At 33.2% G+C, this 23,327-nt stretch overlaps 2 protein-coding genes across 3 annotated transcripts; both read right to left on the bottom strand.

The window, feature by feature from the left end:
- Positions 1 to 9,325: 9,325 nt before the first annotated feature.
- On the bottom strand, positions 9,326 to 12,487 carry LOC142643444 (glycosyl hydrolase 5 family protein-like). Its single transcript, XM_075818079.1, has 4 exons — positions 12,050 to 12,487; positions 11,232 to 11,479; positions 10,491 to 11,011; positions 9,326 to 9,926 (listed from the first exon to the last, which is right to left on the bottom strand). Exons 1-4 carry the CDS (start codon positions 12,467 to 12,469, stop codon positions 9,457 to 9,459), a joined length of 1,659 nt encoding a protein of 552 aa, XP_075674194.1. The 5' UTR covers positions 12,470 to 12,487; the 3' UTR covers positions 9,326 to 9,456.
- A 4,614-nt stretch (positions 12,488 to 17,101) lies between these two features.
- Positions 17,102 to 20,646, bottom strand: LOC142622797 (uncharacterized). Of its 2 annotated transcripts, none has more exons than XM_075796333.1 (5): positions 20,404 to 20,646; positions 19,489 to 19,609; positions 18,969 to 19,164; positions 18,034 to 18,053; positions 17,102 to 17,526 (listed from the first exon to the last, which is right to left on the bottom strand). In XM_075796333.1, the coding sequence occupies exons 2-5, from the start codon at positions 19,551 to 19,553 to the stop codon at positions 17,496 to 17,498; spliced, it is 312 nt and encodes a 103-aa protein (XP_075652448.1). In that variant the 5' UTR covers positions 19,554 to 19,609; positions 20,404 to 20,646; the 3' UTR covers positions 17,102 to 17,495. The 2 variants fall into 2 exon arrangements, with proteins under 2 accessions (XP_075652448.1, XP_075652447.1); XM_075796332.1 differs by having other exon boundaries at positions 19,489 to 19,606; positions 20,404 to 20,643.
- Between the last annotated feature and the right edge of the window lie 2,681 nt (positions 20,647 to 23,327).

The raw sequence follows: 23,327 nt of genomic DNA, 5'->3' as shown, positions 1-23,327 counted from the left end.
TGCTCTCCAGGTCAAGAGAGCTATTGCAGCAACTCTAAAAAAAAAATTGGTTACTTTTGGATTTTGGAGAGGTTATTGGAGTTGATTTTTTTGTGGGTTTGCTCTCCAAAATTGGGTTTAAATAGTCTATTGGAGATGCTCTTATAGAGGCGTTTCATATTTGTGGTTCAAATCTCAACTCGCCCTCTCCCATGGCCTACGTATCCAAAAAATATTACAAATATCATAATTACCTAATAACATTTTTTCCTATTTAATAATTATAGTAGATATTAATAGATAATTGTAGTATTTATTAATATTCTTTTATTTTAATTTTGATAATGGAGACTTTAAAATAAAATAAAATTTGAGCTTAGCTAAAAATATATATATAATAAAGTAGATTTGTGGTTTTTGTCTTATAAGTTTTGCATTTAATTTTTTTCCCACTATAATCAACTAGCATATAACTTATGCAAAAACATGAGTGTATTTAAAATTAAACGCAATTTTTATTATAAAAATATAAACAATTTATTCAAATTATTTTTAAAAAAATAGCATGTAACAAATGAATATGTATAGATATATTTAAAATTAAACACAATTTTTTTCATAAAATATAAATAATTAGTCAAATTATTTTTTTTTAAAGTAAACGTAATTAGTCATCTTAAAATTCTTACATAAATTTAATACTTCTTTTGATAATTTTTTTCTCTAATTTTTAATAAGATAAAAAGTTTGGTGATCTTTGTTGTGTAGTAATTTTTATTGAATAAATGTGATTGGTTTTTTTTTTTTTTGAGAAATTACACTTTACCATTTTAAAGTATACCTCATGTTACACTTTGTACCCTAAACTTTTTGAATGCACGTTTTGTACCCTAAATTATGATCCATGTTACACTTTGCACGTTACCGTTAAATTTGCTATTAAATTGGATGAAAATGCAAAGTTTAGAGTGCAAAGTATAATAAGGAGTATAGTTTAAAGTGGTAAAGTATAATTTATTATTATTATTATTTTTAAGTATTGAGAAGAGGGGCAATTAAGTCTTTTCACGTGATATCATATTTTTCCATTTAAGTTAACAGCAAATTTAATGTCAGGCTGTAAAGTGTAACAAGGGTTACAGTTTAAGGTGCAAAAAGTGCATTAAAAAAGTTTAGGTTATAAAGTGTAACATGAGGTATAGTTTAGAGTAATAAAGTGTAATTTCTTTTTATAATACATGTAAGTCCACAATTGCACCTGGACCTAAAAATATACGTGGGCTCAGGCCCAATGAGCCTTAAACAATTCAATTTGTAGAGTGTGAGTTCTCAATCCAATTCGATGGTGCTCGAAACTTGATGAACGAGCCAAAATATTATAATATTTATAAGTAATGGACAAATAGAGAAAAAATGAACCTCCTCGGAATTAGGCCGAGGACCCTTTGTATATTATTTCTCTTTTTGGTTATAAAGGTTACAGCCTCTAGTCATTCTTAAGTTCTTTTTCAAAAAACCACCACCCCCTCTCTGCCACCCCCTCTTCCCCTTATATACTTCCTTTCCTTCTCCCTTTATCCACGTGTCACCCAAAATTTCCTTCTACCACATTCTTGAAATCTTTAAATGTGGAGGCAGTAGCCTTTTCCTGAGATATTTCTCTTACAACAAAATGTCTAGAGGATATTTGGACTCCCTCCGTAACCTACAGTCTTTTCAAAACTCTGCCCTGATCTTTCTAGTGAACCTCCAAGTAGTCACTGATCTGTCCGAGGAGTGACTCTTCGGACCCTCGGCTTGCGAGCCAACTTATGGCCCTAAAGGCCTTTAGTCAAGAACGAACTAGCACCCATTGATAAAGCCCAATGCCCAAATACCCACTTAGGTTCTTTCACTCCCCACAATACATTAATATCATATTCTTAGTATTTTACACTCATTAACTCATTTAACACAAAGATTAAAAAACTTAAATGGACACATGATACAAACTTAAGTGGATAATTATGATGTGATCCTCACATAAATTTAGATATATGGTGTAAAATTAGATTTTAACTTTAAATTATAATTGAACTTTCTCTAAATTTTACCTATTAATATATATATATATATATATATATATATATATATTGAACCATCATAGACAAGCATCCCTTGTTAAAGTTTCCCACTGCTCAAATACTCAATAATCAAACCCATTACGCAAATGCCTATATTATTTTGAACAATATGTGTCCACAACGTGTTCAAAAACATGTCTTGAGATGTGACCTTTAGTTTCTAAAAGAGTGGTCAAAGAGTTACATTGAAAACATGGGAAATTGCTCGGAAGCCATCAAGTCTATTGCCTTGACTTGACTGCAAGCTCAACTGCAGCTCAATAGATCGGGATTCATTAAAACTCGATTTTATCCTCATCTCCAATCAATTGATTAGGCCGTAAAATAAATTGGATTTTGTTAATGTGTGCCTTGAGACACACAATAATTAATTATTTTTTAAACTATTTATCGAAAATTAAAAAAGTATTGACAGCATTTTCAATTCTGGAAAATATATTTCAAAAAAGAGATGGTTTATTGTATACCCTTACATTGATCGGATCCAAATAAATCTATAACTTTGCAACCTATGATAACCAAAAGCCTTGGGATTCATGCACTAGGGTGCTAAAACATACTTAAACACATATTAAGTCATCATAAATATAAGCAGAGCAACCTATGAAAAGATGATCATGTAAATTTATCCACATCTCCAATCAATTGATCAAGCCTACGGTAAAATAAATTTAAAGTTTGCATCCTATGATAAACAAAAGCTTTGGGATTCATGCACTAGGGTGCTAAAACGTATTTAAACACATATTAATGATGCGTTTGTTTCAGTGTAAAATATTTCCAAGTGTAAAATAATTTCAGGAAAATATATTTTCAGGAAAGGAAAATATTTTCTAGTGTTTGATTGCATTTAAAAAATTATATTAGAAAATAATTTCAAGTGTTTGGTAACATTTTGAAAATACAAATTTTCTACTAGTTTCTCACATTTTCTCAACTTCTAAACAAATTTTATAATAGAAAATTGCAATCCATCAACTTTTAAACAAACAAAAATCAAAACAACACAATTCTAGGCAAGTAAATCATTCAGTCAAACTGAGAGAGGGAGAAGGAAGAGAGAGTCATCGCAAATCGAGGGAAAGGGAGAGGTAGATCGAGAAAGAGAAAGATTGGTGGTCGGTGGGTCATGGGCGATGAGACCGGTCCAGCGGTGGCAAGCTTCGGCGATGCAATCTCACAGTGCGATCTCTGTGGGACGATCTCAAGGCACGAGTTCTATGGCGCGATCTCGCGGCTCGATCTCGCCGGCGCGAGCTCGACCGCGCGACCTCGCGGCTCGATCTCGCCGGCGCGAGCTCGACCGCGCGACCTCTCGACTCAATCTCGCCAGCCCAAGCTCGACTGTGGGGCTTTGGGTTGAGGCCGACGATCTAGGCTTTACCGGCGTGATTTGACCAGATTCGGCAATCTCCCTTCAGCTCTCTCTTTCTCTCTTTTCTGGTGTGACTACCGTTGCTCTCTCTCTTTTCTGTTTTCAGTTTGGAAAATTCTATTTGAAGGTAAATTAAAGTGTAAATTATTTTCCACCTGAAGCCCTGTTATTTTACAGTCAACTGATTTAATTTTCCCTTTGATTGAATTTTCTGAGCATCCCAAACAGCAAGCACAATGGAAAATATTTTCCTGATTTCATTTACCGCAGCCTAAGTCATCATAAATATAAGGATAGCAACCTATGAAAAGAAGATTTTGTTGCGACTGTTGTGCACCAGGGGCCTGTACCAAACATCATATCCAACATTGTATTGAAGATCAAGAGGTGTTCCACGTGAAGTTGATGCACATATAGTGCTGGTTTGGATCCAGCTTATTATGTGCTGCGTTTGCATTTTGTTTTTTTTTTTGTTTTTTGTTTTTTGTTTTTTTTTTCTTCTGCTGCGGGGGGACAAGCGCGCAGTGCGCGCACTGTGCGCGTACTGTGCGTGCACTGTTCATGTACGTTTTTAGCAATTTTTATTAAAAATGGGTCCCGCAATACTATTTACACATTTAAAAATTATTTTGCTACAGTGTTTTCAGTTTTCAGCAATAAGTTCTATCCAAACGGACCCATAACCTACTTCGATGAAGTTGTTGTAGGTAGAAGCTTTGCCAGTAGCAAGACGAGGAAGCGGAGCTTTTGTATAAGCGGCAGCTTAGTTAGACATAGTTGGGTATTCGTGCGTTGAAGAGTTTCACAGGATAGAAAATTCCAATTGTAGTGTTGAAGTTGACCTAACCACTCATAGGATTTTTCCCATTAGAGTTCTCGTTTCATTATAAAACCGTATGTGATAAATTTATTTTTGTTACATCTAATAATTGCGATACGGTTGTGACCATTACATGGCATATCTAATATATAGTTGTCTTAATTAATCAACTCAGTTAGTTGATTAAAATCAACCAAGGTCAAAATATTCCAACCAAATATTAAGGAATCTCACTTTAACATGTTAGCCACTTTTTTCATTGTATCTTACATTTAAATTATATATTTGTATTCGCTTATTACACATGCATTCAATGATTTTTCAACTATATTTGTTGTGTAAATAGCATCCCATAACTCAAATGAGTCAAATCAATAACAGTAAAAAAAAAATTGAATAAATAACAAGTTTGCACAAAGAACTACACTAGTGAGTATGCCTTTGATATGTTGATAAAGCCAGATCCAACACTATCCATTCTCACTTTTGAGAAGTATCATATGAACCACAGCTCATCTTGTGTTTTTAATGAGCTTGAACCATTGGCTACCTGGGCCACATGTTTTATCATCACTCACACATTTGCACCAATTTGTCACAACATTGTTTGTGTTAAAATCTACATCCACGCAAACAGTATTGCCATCACCAACCGTGGATGAGAGACGCAGCATAGAATCTGAGATGGCTTCCCACTTTGAGTCAGAGTTGATGCATATATTACTAAGTTTTCGTAGCTTTCCTGGTCCATCTGCTTGTATGCAAAAATTTGTTCCATTAAGGGATATAGTTTTCTCGAGTGTGTAGCTCCACAAGGCTTCAGGGTGGGTGCATGGTCCTAATGTTAATGGTTCAAACACCGATCTTCTTAGGACGCATAAACCCGTTGAAGGATGAAAAATTAATTGTTGTGTATTAGTTTCTAGTAAACCTGGGCCTGCATATCACAAAAGAACAATCTTATGTGTTACTCTGATTTAATATACCCTCTGATGATGCAAAGAAGATCAGTAGGCTGGATGCTTCAGATTGGAAAAGACTACTAGTTCTCTCTGCAGCCTGAAAAAAGAAAGAAAAGCAAATCAAAGGCGACCGGAGCTGCCGGCCAAAAACCCTCCGATGGCAAAGTTAGTTTTTCTCTCTATGTTATCTGAGTTCCAACTTTTTTGGAGTAAAAAATGAACATACCTTGGCCTTGTCTGAAACAGCCTTTATATAGTGTTCTTATAGGCGGTTATCAAAATTGGAACTTCTCCTGGATTCAAGGAGAGTTAGAAATCAAACGTAACTTGCATAACCGTTTAGAAGTTATGCTTCTGTTCCACAACGGATACCTGGCGGTTATGCGTGGGATAAGGGATTATCACGTCATATTCGGAGATTTTCCTAAGTATGATACCCTCGTCCTGGAGTTCCTTAGTTGAGTGTGCTTTGGTATACGCGCAGGGGTTGTCTCGTCTAACAGGAAAATTCCTTCAAGACGAGGTTGTCGGCACTCTGGACGAGTGCATCACTCTGGTGGTGCTTACCTCGTCCAGAGCTCTTCTTCCCTGGACGAGGTAATTGTAGGTAAGTTTCTGAGGGTGTTTACAATAGTAGGTGGGTTATGAACGACTCGGAGATAGGCTAAATCAGTTCCCTATCACCCTCTATTAATGGGTGAACCTATCCCATTATGTCAATTTGTTCTGTGAGAGTTTTAGTAATAGAAATACTAAAAATTAGTATAAATTATACATTCCATCCCTAAATTTTGGTGTAAATTTGATTTCTATCTCTTAAATTTAAAAAGATAGGATTTGGTCCTTTAAATTTCAAAACGTGAACAATTTGATCCCTCCATCTATTTTTGATTTACTTGACAAAGAAATGCTTTAAGACACCCTATTTTTGAGGAGCCAAATTGAACAAACGACATAATTAGATCAAAATCAAGCCAACAACGAATTAAGGAACCAAAATTATACCGACCCTACAAACGAAAGGATGAAATTGTTCCATTTTGAAATTTTTACATATAAAGTGAACTTTTGAATTTTAAAGGACTAAAAGTAAACTTAATCCATATTTTAGGGATCCAATGTATATTTGACCCTAAAAGCTATATGTAAGAATTAGTTCATAGTAGTTTCTCAAAAAAAAAAGAAAAAAGAAAAAAGAATTAGTTCATAGTATTTCCAAGAAAAACATTCAGTTTAAATCCTCCCTCTCTCAACTATTGAATCAAATTTTTTACGAATGGAGGCCCTTATTTTCATATTTGTCATTCCTTAATTTCAAATTTACTTATTTGAAGAAAATTAGTTTCTGGAAATTTGAAACTTTCGAATTGTATCCCTCCGAAAGGAATATTGAAGTTGGAAAAAAAAAATTTCACCTAATCAAGGCAGGATTTTTGTTGGACAAGGGATTTCCATTATTTGTGAGTGAATTAGGGATGGACGAAAGAGAGAGACCAATACAAATGACAACAAATTCATGAATTGCTTCTTGAGTTATGCATCTGAACTTGACTTTGATTGGGCCATTTGGGCACTCACTGGGAGTTACTACATTTGAGAGGGAACAACTGAAATGGAGGAGTTCGATGGGCTACTTAATTTTGATTGGAGAGATGTTCGAAATCCAGGATTTTTGCTAGGATCTCCACAATCCAATCTCCCTCTAAAGTTATGGTTAGATTCTACTTTCCTTCTTCTTCTTCTTCTTCTTCTTTTTTTTTTTTTTTTTTAACAAATTGAAATCTTCATACTAAGGAAAGGCTTATGGTGAATACCTAGCATCCAGAGACAAGGAATGACGTAGTAAGAGATGAAATGCTTTAGGGACTTGAAAATAAGCATAGATCCGATCAGTGGCGGAGCTAGGATTTCAGTCGGGGGGGGGGAGATTAAAAGGACATTTTAAGTTTTTTTTTTTTTTGTCTAATAATTATATGTTACTTATGGGGACCACTAATTAGATTGCCATGAAAAATGGGATAAGCAAGATTTTCACAATACTTTCACAATAAATTATAAGTGGTAAGTTGTTACTAATTCAAATTTCAACCCATCATTAAAATTATTTTTTTGCTCACCAATAACAACTAATAATAACCTGTTATTTAAGATTTGTTGTGAAAGTGTTATTAAAATATTGTGGACATAGAATTTCTCAAAGCTAAAAAGACTATAAATTCTACTGTAAAAAGTTCACAAACTGATATGACAAGAATGTAAGACACTTAAACAATATAATAAATAAATTTTTGAATGAATTTTTTTTATTATTGATAACATGTCAATTTGTAAAATTTGTAGTATTCATAACATTATTTCAGAAGAAAATAGTTGTGAATAGTAAACTGAAAATAATAATTGATAAAAAAAGGGACAATAAAATAGGTGAAGACGTACATAGTGAGATAAAACTAATGAGAATAGTAAATTTGGTGAAAAAGTGATATAATTTGATACGTGGGAGAAGATTTTTTTTTCCTACTTTCTTAGGGTCCGTTTGGATAGAACTTATTGCTGAAAACTGAAAACACTGTAGTAAAATAATTTTTAAATGTATGAATAGTGCTGCGGGACCCATTTTTAATAAAAAATTTCTAAAAAAGTACGTGAACAGTGCACGCACAGTGCGCGCATTGCGCACTTGTCTCCTCGCAGCAGAGAAAAAAATAAAAGCAAAACTCAAAACGTGGACGTAGCAACAAAAAAGCTAGATTCAAACGTCCTCTTAGTATCCGTTTGGATACGGATTATTCAGCGTTGCGTTTCCTCTGCTGCGTTTTTCTTTTTTTTTCTGGGCACACGTTTCAGGATGCAGAGGCTACTGTTTATGCACTCTGCATGAACAGTAGCCGCAATAGTGGACCAATTCAACCGTGAACAGTGCACTGTATACTGTTCATGGACCCACAAAATTCACTTTTCAGCAACTTTTTCATTAAAAATAGGTCACACGGCACTATTCACATATTTAAAAATTATTTTGTTACAGTGTTTTCAGTAAAATAAATTCTATCCAAACGGACCCTTAGTGTTAAAGGTTATACATGTATTAAAGTGGAAGCCTTTTTTTTTGTCAGAATAAAGTGCCAAATAATAGTTTATAATATACCTGCTTCAAGAATTTTTTTCAAGGAGCCAAGGGGCAACTGCCCCCCTCGAACCCCTGGCTTCGCCCCTGGATCTGATGCATTGGTCTCTCTCTCTTTCGTCCATCCCAAATTCATGTTCATAATATTGATTTAAAAATATATATATATCTATATACACACACACATGAGACGCTTTTAAAGGCCACAATAAGCATCTTTCCTGAAAAGCTTTTTGTGTTGGAAGATCAATGATAGAGGGGTTGTTAGACTGGATACCAGCAAGAGCTTGAGATAGACCTAGATTCTGAAAGGACTGTCTTACAGTAACAGCACCTAGCCACCTAGTGAGTCATCTGAGGACAAGAATGTTGGCCAAGTTAACCCAACACAATTGAATCCCATTGATACAATCCTGTTGGAGATTGCATCCACTGGTTGCTTGCTAAGGCCTTCAGCCACAACGGTTTCAAGATGTGATGGCCAATTCACGCATGCCAACTTCACTCGTTTCCCATTATTCGTTCACAATCCACCGTGAATCAGTATGTAGTGGAAAACCCATAACAAGCTTGCTTTGGGAAATGACACATTGAGAGATTCTTACAGTAGATAGAAGATTTACCAAAGAAAAGAGAGAGTTTCCCCATATTTGCTTGTGTTATGAGAGTGTGAGAACCAAGAGTTTAAATTTATAGGCCTTGTTTGTGTTAGGGACCTGTGATGTTGAAGAGGACCACAAGATTATGTGGACGCATGAAGATAGGGTTTAAATTCATTTGATAGTAGCGTGACTAGGTTTTATTCTATATTCAATTCTTAACCGTACAGTTTCTTTTTTAATTACACATGCATTCGTATTCATTACATGTGGCTCAATCGATATAAAAAAAAATTGAATGCACAGAACTTTTGGGAACAAATTATTTGAAAGTATAGGGTGCACCAGAATCATGAAGAGCTAAGAGTAATATTATTCCAAAAAATCAACAAGATCTGCAACGAATCCTAGAGTAAATTGAATTATAGCGTCTAGAGGTAAAATTAATCAATCAGCTAATTGAATCACGGTTCATATTTTAATGAGCTTGAACCATTGGCTACTTGGGTCACATGTTGTATCATCACTCAAACATTTGCACCGATTTGTCACAACATTGTTTGTGTTAAAATCTACATCCAAGCAAACAGTTTTGCCATCACCAACAGTGGATGAGAGATGTAGCTTAGAATCTGAGATGGCTTCCCACTTTGTGTCAGGGTTGAAGCATATATTACTAAGCTTTCCTGGCTTTCCTGGTCTATCTGCTTGTATGCAAAAATCTGCTCCATAAAGGGATATAGTTTTCTCGGGTGTGTAGCTCCACAAGGCTTTAGGGTGGGTGCAGGGTCCTAATGTCAATGGTGCAATCACTGATCTTCTTATGAGTTCAAACACTGATCTTCTTATGACACATAAACCAGTTGAAGGATGGAAAATTAATTGCCCTGTATTAGTTAATTGCCCAGTAGTAATTCCTCGTAAACCTGGTAAACCTGGCCCTGCATGTCACATAAGCACAATCTTATAATGTGTTACTCTGATTTACCATACCCTCTTAAAAGAACAATTGACATAATGGGTTAGGTTTACACATTAAGAGAAATACTAAAAATTAGTATATATTATACTTTCCATCCCTAAAATTTGGAGCAGATTTGATTTTTGTCACTTAAATTCAAAAAGAATGGATTTGGTCCTTCAAATTTCAAAACATAAACAATTTGGTGTCTCTATCTATTTTTGATTTACTTGACAAACTAAGTACAAAGTCACCCTATTTTTGAGGGACCAAATCAAACATAATTAAGTGACCAAAATCAAGCCAACACCATATTAAGGAAACAAACTTAAACCAATGCCATCGATGGAAGGATGAAGTTGATCCATTTAAAATTTTTCACATACCAAGAATCAATTCTTGGTATTTTCAACACAAACATCCATGTTTTAAATCCTCTATCTCTTTACTATTGAATTATACCCAAAAAAAAACCTATGAAGTTTTGAATTTGTTTTTTTATTTATAAAAAAAAAAAACAAGGAAAACAAAATCTAATCTTTACCTTTAAAGGGAGACTGAATTGTGGATATCCTCTGCAAAAGTCTTGGATTTTGAACATCACTCCAATCAAAATTAAGTAGCCCGTAGGTCTCCTCCGTATTAGTTTTTCCTTGTCTGATGTAGTAACTCCCAGGGAGTGCCCAAATGGCCCAATCAAGGTCATGCTCAGCTGCATAACTCAAGAAGCAATTCATGAAGCTTTCGTCAGTGGCATTGTTCGCACTTTCGTCTATCCCAAATTCACTCACAAATAATGGAAACCCCTTGTCCAACAAAAATCCTGACTTGCTCGTCATGTCATCTTGGATGATTCCACAAGCTTCGTCCGCACTATGGTTTGCCCATGTAGGTGTATCTGAAAATTTGTACCTGTGTGCCTCAAATACTAGTTTGTTAGTGAACGAGAGATCCACTGATCTATTTCCAAGGAAAGACAAGTCTAAGTCGTAACTCAAGCCAGAGAGAATGACAAGAACATTTGGATTTGCTGCGTGCACTGTCTCTGCTCCTTGCTGCATGTATCTACATTCATTTGCAAAAAGCAAAATTAGTTTTATCATGACAAATGGTATTTCTTAGAGGGCTTTATTAGTTAACAGGACCCTTCTTAAAATGTTCCTGAAAAATTGCATTTGAGATTTATTAATATTACACAGACATTTATTGGTTTTGAATTGTACAACAATTTAAGACACATAATTGAGAATTCAGATAATTTATTAGAGAGAGAGAGAGTATCTACCTAAACCAATCATCTACATTTTGTCTGGAGCCTCGGAGCTCATTCCTTAAGCTCATGCCTACCACATTGGGAAATCCTTTAAACATGGAAGCTACTCGATTTAGTCCCTTAAGCCAGACGTCTACATTGAAATACTCATCGCCGAAAAAGCCATTGCCATCATCAAGGCTGCAACACCAACCAGGCTTGCTTATGTGATTGTCCAGTATAGCCATCAAATGGTTGGCACCAAGGTTATACACCACTGCCTGAGAATACATGTCAAATTTTTAGTTGCTGTATAGTCAAGTTCTTAGGATTGTGCTTTGCCCAATCCAGAAAAAATGCCAACATAAAAGAAAAAATAAAGTACAAAAGCTTATTTACTTAATTTCTTTTAAGGTACAGAATCTATAAAAGAAAAAGAAAGTAGAGAGAAAAAAGAAAAAAACCGGAACATAACGCAGTTAGGGAGAAGGGGAAATAAAAAAGAATATTATTCTTACTTTTCTTGAGTGAAACAAATTTTTTTTTTTTTTAAATTGCAATAATTTATTCTTCTTCATGAAAATTTATGTATAAGCAATTATATTTGTGGATAATTACATAAAAATATGAATTCGTGTACGATGGACCCGGTGTCTATCTAACTATTAAATATAAGAAATATAAGATTCAATTTTAATTAGTATAACGATAAGATTAAAAAAATCACAGAACTCAATAAATAAATAAAAACTAATAAAAATACTTTCATTTAAGTGCAAGTAACGTTGATTTTGAAACGTGGATATGATGCATGAGATGCTTTTAAAAGGCATCATAAGCAAGCATCTTACCTCAAAAGCTTTTCGAAGTGGAAGATCAATGATAAATGGGTTGTTATACTCGATGCCAGCAAGAGCTTGAGATAGATTTAGATTTTGAAAGGACTGTCTTACAGTAAGAGCACCTAGCGAGTCACTTGTGAACAAGAAAGTTGGCCAGGTAAACCTAACACAGTTGAATCCCATTGACACAATCCTCTTGGAGATTGCATCCAAGGGTTGCTTGCTAAGGCCTTCAGCCAAAACGGCATCGATATGTGATGGCCAATTCACACATGCTAACTTCACTCGTCTCCCTTCTCCGTCCACAATCCACCGTGAATCAGTATATAGTGGTGAACCCATAACAAGCTTGCTTTGAGAAATCACACATTGGAAGATTATTAGAGCAAAGAGAAGATTTGCTAAAGAAAAGAGAGAGAGTTTCGCCATATTTGCTTGTGTTATGGGAGGGTCGAGTGTGAGAAGTGAGAACGCAAATTTATAGTCCTTTGTGTTGGGGACCCGTGATTGAATAGAAGCGAACCACAAAATTAATTCATTTATGTTGGGGGCCCCGCGATAGAGATGGAATAGAAGTGATTAACAAAATTATTTGAACTCATTTAGATAGGTTTAACCTGATTAGAATAGCAATCCAAAGTTTTTCGAGCACCAAAATTCTTGCAACAAATCTCTCATCAACGTGTTTTTCAAAACTCAGTTGATAAAATAAAAAAAAATGTCATACCAAGTATGTTAAACTTATAGTTAAAAAAATTAAATTCACAATTTTCTAATAGTTTAAACTTTTGGGACAATCGGTAATTTAACATGGTATCAGAGCAGGAGATCCTAACTTATTTAGATAGGTTTAATCTGATTAGAATAGCAATCCAAAGTTTTTCGAGCACCAAAATTCTTGCAACAAATCTCTCATCAACATGTTTTTCAAAACTCAGTTGATAAAATAAAAAAAATGTCATACCAAGTATGTTAAACTTATAGTTAAGAAATTAAATTCACAATTTCCTAATAGCTTAAACTTTTTGGACAATCAGTAATTTAACATGGTATCAGAGCAGGAGATCCTAACTCATTTAGATAGGTTTAACCTGATTAGAATAACAATCCAAAGTTTTTCGAGCACCAAAATTCTTGCAACAAATCTCTCATCAACATGTTTTTCAAAACTCAGTTGATAAAATAAAAAAAAATGTCATACCAAGTATGTTAAACTTATAGTTAAGAAATTAAATTCACAATTTCTTAATAGCTTAAACTTTTGGGACAATCGGTAATTTAACAAAGTATTTTAAAATATTCTTTAATGAAAATTTTAAATTAATGAATTTTAATTCTGAAAGAGAGGATAATTGTAAAGTACATGTCCTTAAGCAAAGAGGATGTTAGCAAGTGTAAGGGCGAAAAGAGTATGTTAGTAAGTGTAAGGGCGGGTTTTGGATCCTAGGCCCAAAATGCAATAGGACTAGGGCCCAAAGTGCTCAACACAATTAATTTATAAAGAGTCGGCTTATAGGCTGGGCTTCAATGGAAGAACCAACGCGCACAGTAGATTAAGGATAGTAAGAAAGTAAAGAAAATTAAGTTGTATGCAAAGAAAATCACTCCTCGGCCAAAATTCGAGGAGAGTAGTTCTTAAATATATTTCTTTTAGACTAGGATACAATTTCAGTTCCAATTGCTACAGTGTCTTCTTTATAAATTTTTCAACCCCTTCCTCTGAAAGGTCTCTCCCATTATATAACCCCCTTTAGATGATCTTAGCCCTCTAGTTGTTGGTCGCTCAGGCTACCACTTGAGTGTTTGTCACTTTAGACACCTTCCAAAACTCCTTGTGAGTTATGGCAATTAAGGCAGTACTATTCATGAGTCTTCTCCACATAAATGCGATCAGAAGATTTGGTGGGAAACATTAAATGTGGTGACAGCCACCATTCCTTCAGTTAGGGCTGGTCCTTTCCCCGAAGCTCCTTCTCTTTAGTATGACCTCCTCTAGTAACGTGCCCCTAAAATGGTCTTACCTCCTTGACGCTGCAGTGGCCTCCTCGGCCTTAGGTATAACACGTGGCAATGTAGCCTTATCAAATTTTTATTTCCCACAATAAGCAACATTTTTAACATCAACATTAGCTCCAGTTTAACCTAATTAGTAAAAGCATAATTTAGTGTGAACATTTCTTAGGTAGTTTTCTCCATAATTTAGTGTTTATAAACAAATGTTTATGAAGGAAAATAAATTATGACCAATAAATTGAGATCCTATTATCATTTATTTTTTATACTTTTTAAAGATAACATATTCCCCTTCAATAATAACAATATATTTTCCCCTCCTAAAATGATTTTAGTTTTATATATTTTTAACCGTAACCAAAAATTGATTGAACATGTTTCTTTCTAGTTTTCTAAATAAAATTTGACATATTAATAAGATATATATATTGCTGCATATATCGTGTTGGAAGGATATATATCAAATGTTTTTTTTAAGGAACCGGTATATATATATATATATATATATATATATATATATATATATATATATATATATATATTGCTGCATATATCGTGTTGGAAGGATATATATCAAATGTTTTTTTTAAGGAACCGGTATATATATATATATATATATATATATATATATATATTGCTGCATATATCGTGTTTGGAAGGATATATATCAAATGTTTTTTTTAAGGAACCGGTAAGAGATGGTTAACTTTTGCTAGCATTCTTAGTCCATCTCAATTCCATTAAGTGGTAAAATTGAGTTTTGCTAGCTAGCATTCCAAGTCCATCTGTATTCCATTAAGTGATATAGTTTTGTCGGGTGTGTAGCTCCAGCTGGCTTCAACGTCGGTGCAAAGGCTTTAATTTCAACAATAAATGCAGGTATATATGGTTAAGGATTCATTTATAATACTAATAAATAATCCAAAGATAATCTAGATTCAAAATTGTATAAAATATTTATATTTCAATATACACTTGTTTTTATTCTATTAGCTATGAATTTTTTTTTCACCATTATAATCGAATTCCACCAAATATAGACAATCATCAAATAATAAAGTTCCCCACCACTCAAATAAAAACATATCCACGTTACTTAAATACCTACATTATTAACCCCACATTTCCCTTTCTCATTATCTTTCTATCTTATATAAATTATATCATCTATATATTCTATATAAAACTGAAACCTTTAAAACTTCCACAATTATCACTTATTTAAATAAAATTATTTTTGTTTAGTCCAAATTTAACAAGGAGTGAAATTCTATTTTTCTAACAAGTCCAAATTAAACTCAAATTCATCATTTTCATTAATATTAATATTTAAATAAAATTATCATTTTATTTAAATAAAATTATTTTTGTTTAGTTTAAACTTAACAAGGATTGAAACTTTATCTCTTTAACAACTCTAACTAAAACTCAAACTCATCATTATATTTTTTAAAAATATTTAAATAAAATTATCATTTTCTTTAAATAAAATTATTTTCATTTAGTTCAAACTTAACAAGGAGTGAAACTCTATCTCTGTAACAAGTCCAATTAAAACTCAAACTCAAACTTATCGTTATCATTTTTTTAAAACAAATCTTTTTCGTTTAATCAAAACTTAATGAGGAGTGAAATTCTATCTCCCTAACAAGTCAAACTCTAACTCAAACATTGATAATTTGTTTTCAAATTTGCAAGGTTAATCATGAACACTATAAAAGTAAAGCAAACTTCAATATATTTTTTTTAAAACTAAGTAGAGGTATAGACTTTTCTTATGTTATTTTCTTCTCTTCTATTTTGTTAAAAAAAATTATATTATGATTTTTCATGTATTTTCATACATGAACCACTAAACTTTCTCTAGCCGTTTTTTACAAGATAAAAAAAGCTGGCAATAATTGAAATTATTCTTTTAAATGTAACTCATCTTTCCCTTATATTTATCTATTGTTTAGTCATATATATTTTGTTTTGTTTCAATAATTTTTAAGTAGTAAATCATCTAATTCTTCAATATATTTTGGTCTTCCAGAAATTTTAATATCTGAATTTTTAAGTTATTTTTTTATTATATCTGAAACTATTTGACAAATTTTTTGTAAGCCGTTGTAAGTTCAAGCAATGGCTTATTCATCAAATTGTAACACAAATTGAAGTCATACAAGAGCAAATCATGTAATGGTGTAATTTCTTAAATTTTTTATAAAATTATTTTAATGTACCTCACAAATAAGTAGGTTTCCGTGCATAATACAAATTAACGACTAGTATACTATATAATAAAAGTTGAGCTTAGACACCATGGTTGAGTCAAGTAGCTTTACCAAATTGCAAATTTTTTTTTTTAGATTTTTAGATTTAAAATATAGGTATGAATTTTTTTTTTCACCATTTTAATCGAATTCCACCAAATATAGACAATCATACCTTAATAAAGTTCCCCACCACTCAAATAAAAACATATCCACATTACTTTTTTTTTTTTTTTTGCTAAACCCATATCCACATTACTTAATAATAATAATAATAAACTTCCATTTTATTGTATTCATTCAAATCAATTGTGAAGGATGCTTCTTTACTGTTGAAATTGCATGATTTTCAATCAGTCATAGTCCTTTTGCTAAAAGTGACCATTTTATTATTTGAAATTCCAATCCTTCTTTAAATTGAACTCTTGAGTCTCTCATTTTTATTTTTATTTTTTAATTTAACATTATAGATGATTGTACATAATGAAAAACAATTTTACCCTCAAGAGTTACAATTACTTGAATTTTTAAATTTTCATCCATTTAACAAAACCTTGAAGTATTTACATATGCCTTTATGGAGTCCATACTACCAAACAAGGTTTGGTGTTTAACACATTCCTAATTCAATACCTAACTTTGAATTTGAACATCCACATAAAGGAGTTAAAGTGGCTTATAATATTAAAACAAGTGGTAACTCATCACTAAATTGCCACTTTCACGAGTCGTAAAGTCTTTCTATTTGTTTACAAAGTCGTAAACCTTCATGCTTATTACAAAAAAGGTTATATTTTTCTTTTAATTCACGAGTACTCTTGACACCTCACAAAGATTGACTGACATGCATAATCCAAAGTACAAACTCAATTGAAAGAAGAAAAAAAAAAGGTGTTGCTGAGTGTAAGCCATTGTGCTGAGCAGCTTTCATACAAAATTTCCTTCTCATCAGATTGCCAGCAATAGCGAACCACTCTTAACACATTTCTCTCCAGCCAAATAGTATTCATGAAAACTTAGAAGAAAAAAGAAGAGGCAAGATTAAGGTACACTTGGGTTAACCACACAATGTCATAAAAACTGATACAAAACTATTAAATCTATTTCCAAGCCCCATGTAGAAGCATCACAGCTAGAGCATTTGCAACATCATAGCTTTCCTCCATTCCCGTTTAGCAATAAATCCATCAGAATATGTGCACCAAGTCATAGGCAAATCTTCTTATGTCAAGGAATGCAGAAAATATAAAACAAAAAATCTACCAAAAAAATGAGACAATAACAAGAATAAAAAACTTGAGCTAATACTTAAGAATCTTTAGTAATTTCCAGAGAATGTTTCAGTAAGGTATCAGTGCGATTAACTAACATGGGGCTGAAAAAAAAGAAAAGTTCAGAACAATCATGCCAAATGTTTAATAGCACGAACCAGGTGCTGCCAAAAATATTTGATTTTTTCATATATTTCCAAATTGGATTCATGATGAATTGATGAAGTCGGTAGAGAAACTTTACCCTTAGTCCTCTCTCTCAACAACCCCAACATTAATTGGGCTGTCAAATCAGGTTGTCTTGCACAAAATTTTCACTTCAGAGAAGATTAGATAGTACTAATTCTAGTCTCAGCCCTACTTCCACTGTCATTATTAGAAGTGTATAAAAACAATAGCAATAGTCCAAAATTTATTCCATTACTAGTAAATACTCAACATTTAGAAAGGATACGTCCAGAAAAGCACAAATGACTGCAAAATAAAAAAAACAAGATGTCAAGAAGATAATAGAAAGTTGGAATTACATTGTAATGTTGACATGTATACATGAATAAGTCAAACAAACAACATAAATTAAATGGCCAATGAGTAAGCTTCCCTTTTTTTTTTTGGTGACATCCTGAAAAAGTCATTCTCTCTTCAATTTAGCATTAATTAGATATTTTTATCAGTAATCAAAGACTCAAAATTTCTGAGTTCCAAGCACAAATAACAAAACCTATCCCAACGAGATAATAAGCATTTTTCTTCAGTCAGATATAAGTTCTCAGATAATTTATTGCAAGAGAATGGATTGGCCAATTGCCAACAAGGTCAAGCTATGAAAAACAGAAAATCTCTTACTAATGAACTTAATAACAAAGCATAATCGAAGGCAGAAGTTTTTCCCTATCAACAGATTCATCTTAAACCAACCTAAGTAACTTCCTGAGGCTAACATCATTCACAAGAAGTTGCAAAAAAGAGAAATAAACAATAGGGCACTCAATCAAAAAGAAGAAAGCATGCACAATTATTTGCTTGGAGGAGGCTAGGAGAATTGAACACAAATTTCAAACACTTCCAGAGTGTTCTCATTAACCAGGTTTGGATCTGATCAACAACCAGAAACGTGAGAAAAGCCAAAGTATCAATTATAGTTCCAGAGGCAATAAATTGAAAAGTAAGATTCATCTCTGTTGAGCCTCCCCTTAATTGAGAAAATATGTTAAAAATAGAAGTGAATCAACAATGCACAGTAGAAAGTTGGAACTTCTTAAAGTAAAATAATCAAGGCAAAAATGAGATGGAGGAGGTAAGCCCTAAGCAAACAGGTAATAAAAATTATAAATAAATAAAGAGAAAAAACAAAAGAGATGAACAAGAACTAATAATAAAGAGCCATACCATAAGCCCGCCCAAAAAGCCATCAAGTAAAACCCGGTTCCAGCTATCAAAGTATGAATGAACTGTAAACCCTGCCTTTGCTAGTAGCCCAACTGAAGTGATTGCCATTATTAGGAAATAAAAAATAAACCCAGTCAAGCTTGTGAACCCCATAATTCCAGCAATGACCCCGCCAATAATTGACAGAAAAGTCCGGCTGCAAAAAAAAAAAAAAAAAAACGTTAAATACTTAGATTCTACCTACAAGAAAACAAATTTAGAAGTGATTTTTTACTTCATATATTATTGCATTTTAGAATGTCCCTAGGCACCACATCCAGGAAAGTTCAAATCCACTATATATGATACACCGAATAAGCCTTTTATTAAAACTCATTAGGTACAGCAGACAATCGTCCCCTCCATCATTTATTAAGTCGCGCCTTAACATTATTAAAGTATTCGACACCGCTGTGTAATGTATTAGTCTATAATTCAGTCAATTAGACTAGTTTCACTTCATCAAACGTTAAAAACAAACCTGTAATAGACAGTCTTCATATTACTTTGAAGATGCTCAGCATTGAAGGTTGGTATGTTATCCATGGCCTCGCTTGATTTTTTCTCTGCTGCAATTGAATCTTTATGTCCCGCCACACCTACTTTGAGAAAGATATTAATGAATTATTCGTGATTGAAACCGAACCTTCAACAAACTTTTGGGACATTTTAAAATATAAAGCACAGAAGTAACAAATAAATGTTCTATGGAGCACTCCTAATTGTTTCTAAATCACATCATTGAATAATTTATACCAAGAAGGACAATGCTTTCAGTATCTCGAGTACAATATTTCAATAACAAAAATGAACCTATTCATTCATAGCAAAATGAACATATGTCATTCTTAATAAATTGGATAAAATTTAAGTACAGTTCCTTAGACGTTGTACCTTAGATTCAACCGTGTAGCTGACAAAGCTGTATTGACTATTAATCAGTGCAACACATGGTTCTGTAAAGATAATTAAATTCAACAATGTGGTTTATTAGTCAATGTAACTATATGGTTTAATTTATTTAGATATCCAAATAACCTAAAATATAGTAATTAAGGAACTGCACCCAAGTTTTGTTGATCCAAAACTTTGGGGTCTCGGTTATGGATTCACAAGAGTAATCAAAATTGACCACATGAATTTATATTCAAAATCAAATTCTGTGCTAAACCATATTGGTTCTAATTTTCAAAGTCGTTAATATTTTAATGTATGAACAGCACATAACCAGCTAAAATAAATTACACCCTATCGATCCCCAAAAAAACAAAATCATATACAAAATTTATACACATAAATCCGTCAAAATCGAGGGACAAAAAAAAAATTCAGAAGAATCAGAGAAAAAGAGGTCGGCATCGATGAGAAATTGAACGAGAATGGAGAGGAATAGTACCGATAATCTGGTGGCAAAACGGCGACGTAAAAGGGAGATTTGAACAAACGGAGAGAACAGCAAGACGTGGATTCTAATGAAAGAAATATTTGCTCACTTTGCTTTGCTAGTTGCTACCTCTGCCTCGGGCTATAGGCTATTTCCAAATTGTTCATTGTTTTCGCTACGTGTCACTACAGGATTGGGTGGCTTATGAACCCAGTGGAATCAATCAATCAATCTTATTTGATCAGAGCCCAGAAGGCGTAGAAGCATAGAAATCTCCGCTGAATGGACTTTTGAGTCATTCGGCCGTTTCCGCTCACTTTAAAACTTGAAAGGCCTAATTTTGGGCTTGACAAAATTTTCAAGAGTAAAGCCCATAATAGTGAAAATGGATGATGTTTAGAATTTTGCTTATTATGCGGTAGGAAAAAAAAAAAAAAAAATCCTATTCAGCAGCAAGGAAAATTGATACTTCTCTAATTTAGCATTTCTTTTCTACCCAAAAAAAAAAACCTACGATGATCGGAGTTGATGATTTTAAAGTAGAATAACAAGATCCACAAGGAGGGTAGGTTAGGAAAGGAGAGAATATAAGCAATATGTGTATTAGTGTATGATACTTATAGTTTGTGGTGAGACACTTGGGTTATTATTGTTTGAGGGATGAGATGGTTTTGAGAGTAGAATGGTAAATTGTGGATCTAGTGAGTGTCTTCTTAGTTCTTTGGTGTGTGTGTGTGTGTGTGTTTCTTCCCATTTTATAAGAATTAGCTTGATTTTGTTGAAAGTTGCCATGATTTTATCATTGAGAAGTCAATATCTTGTTTTTGCATTAGGGAAAAGAAAATGCACAATCTTCAAGGCCTAGTTGCATCCTTAGTTTTGGAGAGGGAAAAGTTTCGGGTGCATTGAATAAAATAAGATGTTAATACATGACCAATTTTAGACATATATTTGCATTGTGTTGTGTCTAGTGAACTAGAGTATTGGATACAAGCCAAGCCATTTTTAAAAATAAGATTTGGTTGAGCAGTTTCTTTTTATTCAAAGGCAATAGAGATTGAGCTAGCTATCGAGAGCTATCAAGATTGCGATAAAGAAAAGCTAAAAAGTCTTGATAGATAGCCTAGCTGTCGAGAGCTATCAAGGAGCTATTGAGATTGCTAAAAAATAAGATTTCAAGGAAGAGAAAAACACACATATGAATGCAATCAAGCATGCTACTCAAACAAAGATCCAAACGACATTTTAAGCTCTTAAACTCATCTCTCAATCAAGATAAATGTCATGCATTTAGATCCAAAACACACACACACACACACACACTAAACAAGTCTAACCAATTTTATATTTCAAAAACAAGTTAAAATAATTTAGTGAGCATACATTAACATATGTAGACCTTGTGATGGCTAAATCACATTGTACCTGCACATGTATCAAAAGTAGCAAAAAATATTGCTTGTTGTGTGTGAAAATATCACATGATTACATAAGTGTCTCTATGTTATGACGATTTGAGATATAAGAAAATCACTTTAACTCATACACAATCATAATTGTTTGATGGGAACTATCATCTTCGAGGTACATCCTATAATTCTCATATCTCCTAGAATACACACTTGCAATCGTATATTTAAAGCATTTTGATCTTTTGCTTTAATTTTTCTTTGCATAATTTTCTTTTGTTAAGTATATCATGCATGGGCATATAAGAGAGCGAAAAGAAATACCCAATTATGCTAAGTTTTTTGACATTGCACTTTTGCTATACTGAAGCATACAGATGTCATTTCATGATTGGCGGATAATATTGGTGAGATAGTTATTTATGCATTTCTCTTGGGATTTTCTAATCATTCCCGTCAAAAAGAGTGATACGAGTATTAAGTACAAGAGATAACTTAACCTTACTCATCACAAACAAGAGCCACAGAGCTCACTTGCTTAGTTGTGCATAGAGACGCTCATCTATGCTACAAGAGATATAAAGTTTAGAAAACTTTGTTTCATTGGCCATTCAAGGTATACAAGTACCAATGTACACAAACATATACTGTTTTTGTATTTTTTAAAATTTTTATGAAGGAAAACAAAATAAAAACAAAACTGAAAAACAACCAAACAAAAACATGTCAAATAAAATAATGCATAAAAACTAGACTATCTTAAATTAAGAAAGCGAAACACACAAGTAATGCAAACATAACAAAGAGAGGGAGAGAGAAAAAATGACTAAATCAGTTGGAGCCATTTTCCTTCCACACCTTGAAAGAACCTTTCCTTTGAGCAAAACCTTGAACCGGTGGTGAGGGGGAAGAATTTAAACCGTTCAAGTTCGAAAGGAACATAAGGGCCTTGATAAGATCTCCAAGAGGAACAAGAGAGGATGGAAGCTGATTTTGGTTTTCCAACGAAATCATGTTATTGCTCTGTTGAGTGGCTAACCACTTATAGCAATTGGGTCGAGTATGTCCAGTTGCACCACAGTGATGACAAAGATGCTGCTTCTTCTCTTTAGACTCTTGAGCATTACTCTTCTTAGCCCTAGGGTTTTTAGTTTATTTCTTAACAAGTCTAGGGGTGCTCCTAAGATAGATTTACTCTTGTCTATGTTCTCACTAGCTATCACAGTTTTAGCATCATTATTCTCAGAATTAATATTGTTAGTAGGAGAAACAAAAACAGTAGTACTAGAAGAAGCAATATTAGAAGAAGAAAAAAAATCATACCCTAAACAAGTTCGATCGGAGGTAGATTTTTGTATGCTGAGCATCTCATCAAGTTTTGCACTTGAGGTCCTCTCCAATTAAGCTCTCACTTGGAACAGTTCTGCCTCAAGCTTCTTGGTCTTCTTAGCCAAGAAATTATTTTTAAACCTCAGTGCTCCAATGGTCTAATTTGCTTCATCAAACTTTGTGGAGAGTTGTTCTCGT

This window comes from Castanea sativa, chromosome 1, assembly GCF_040712315.1.
Source record: "Castanea sativa cultivar Marrone di Chiusa Pesio chromosome 1, ASM4071231v1".
In the NCBI taxonomy this organism is placed as follows: Eukaryota; Viridiplantae; Streptophyta; class Magnoliopsida; order Fagales; family Fagaceae; genus Castanea; species Castanea sativa.
This window is presented reverse-complemented; position numbering and strand designations above follow the sequence as displayed.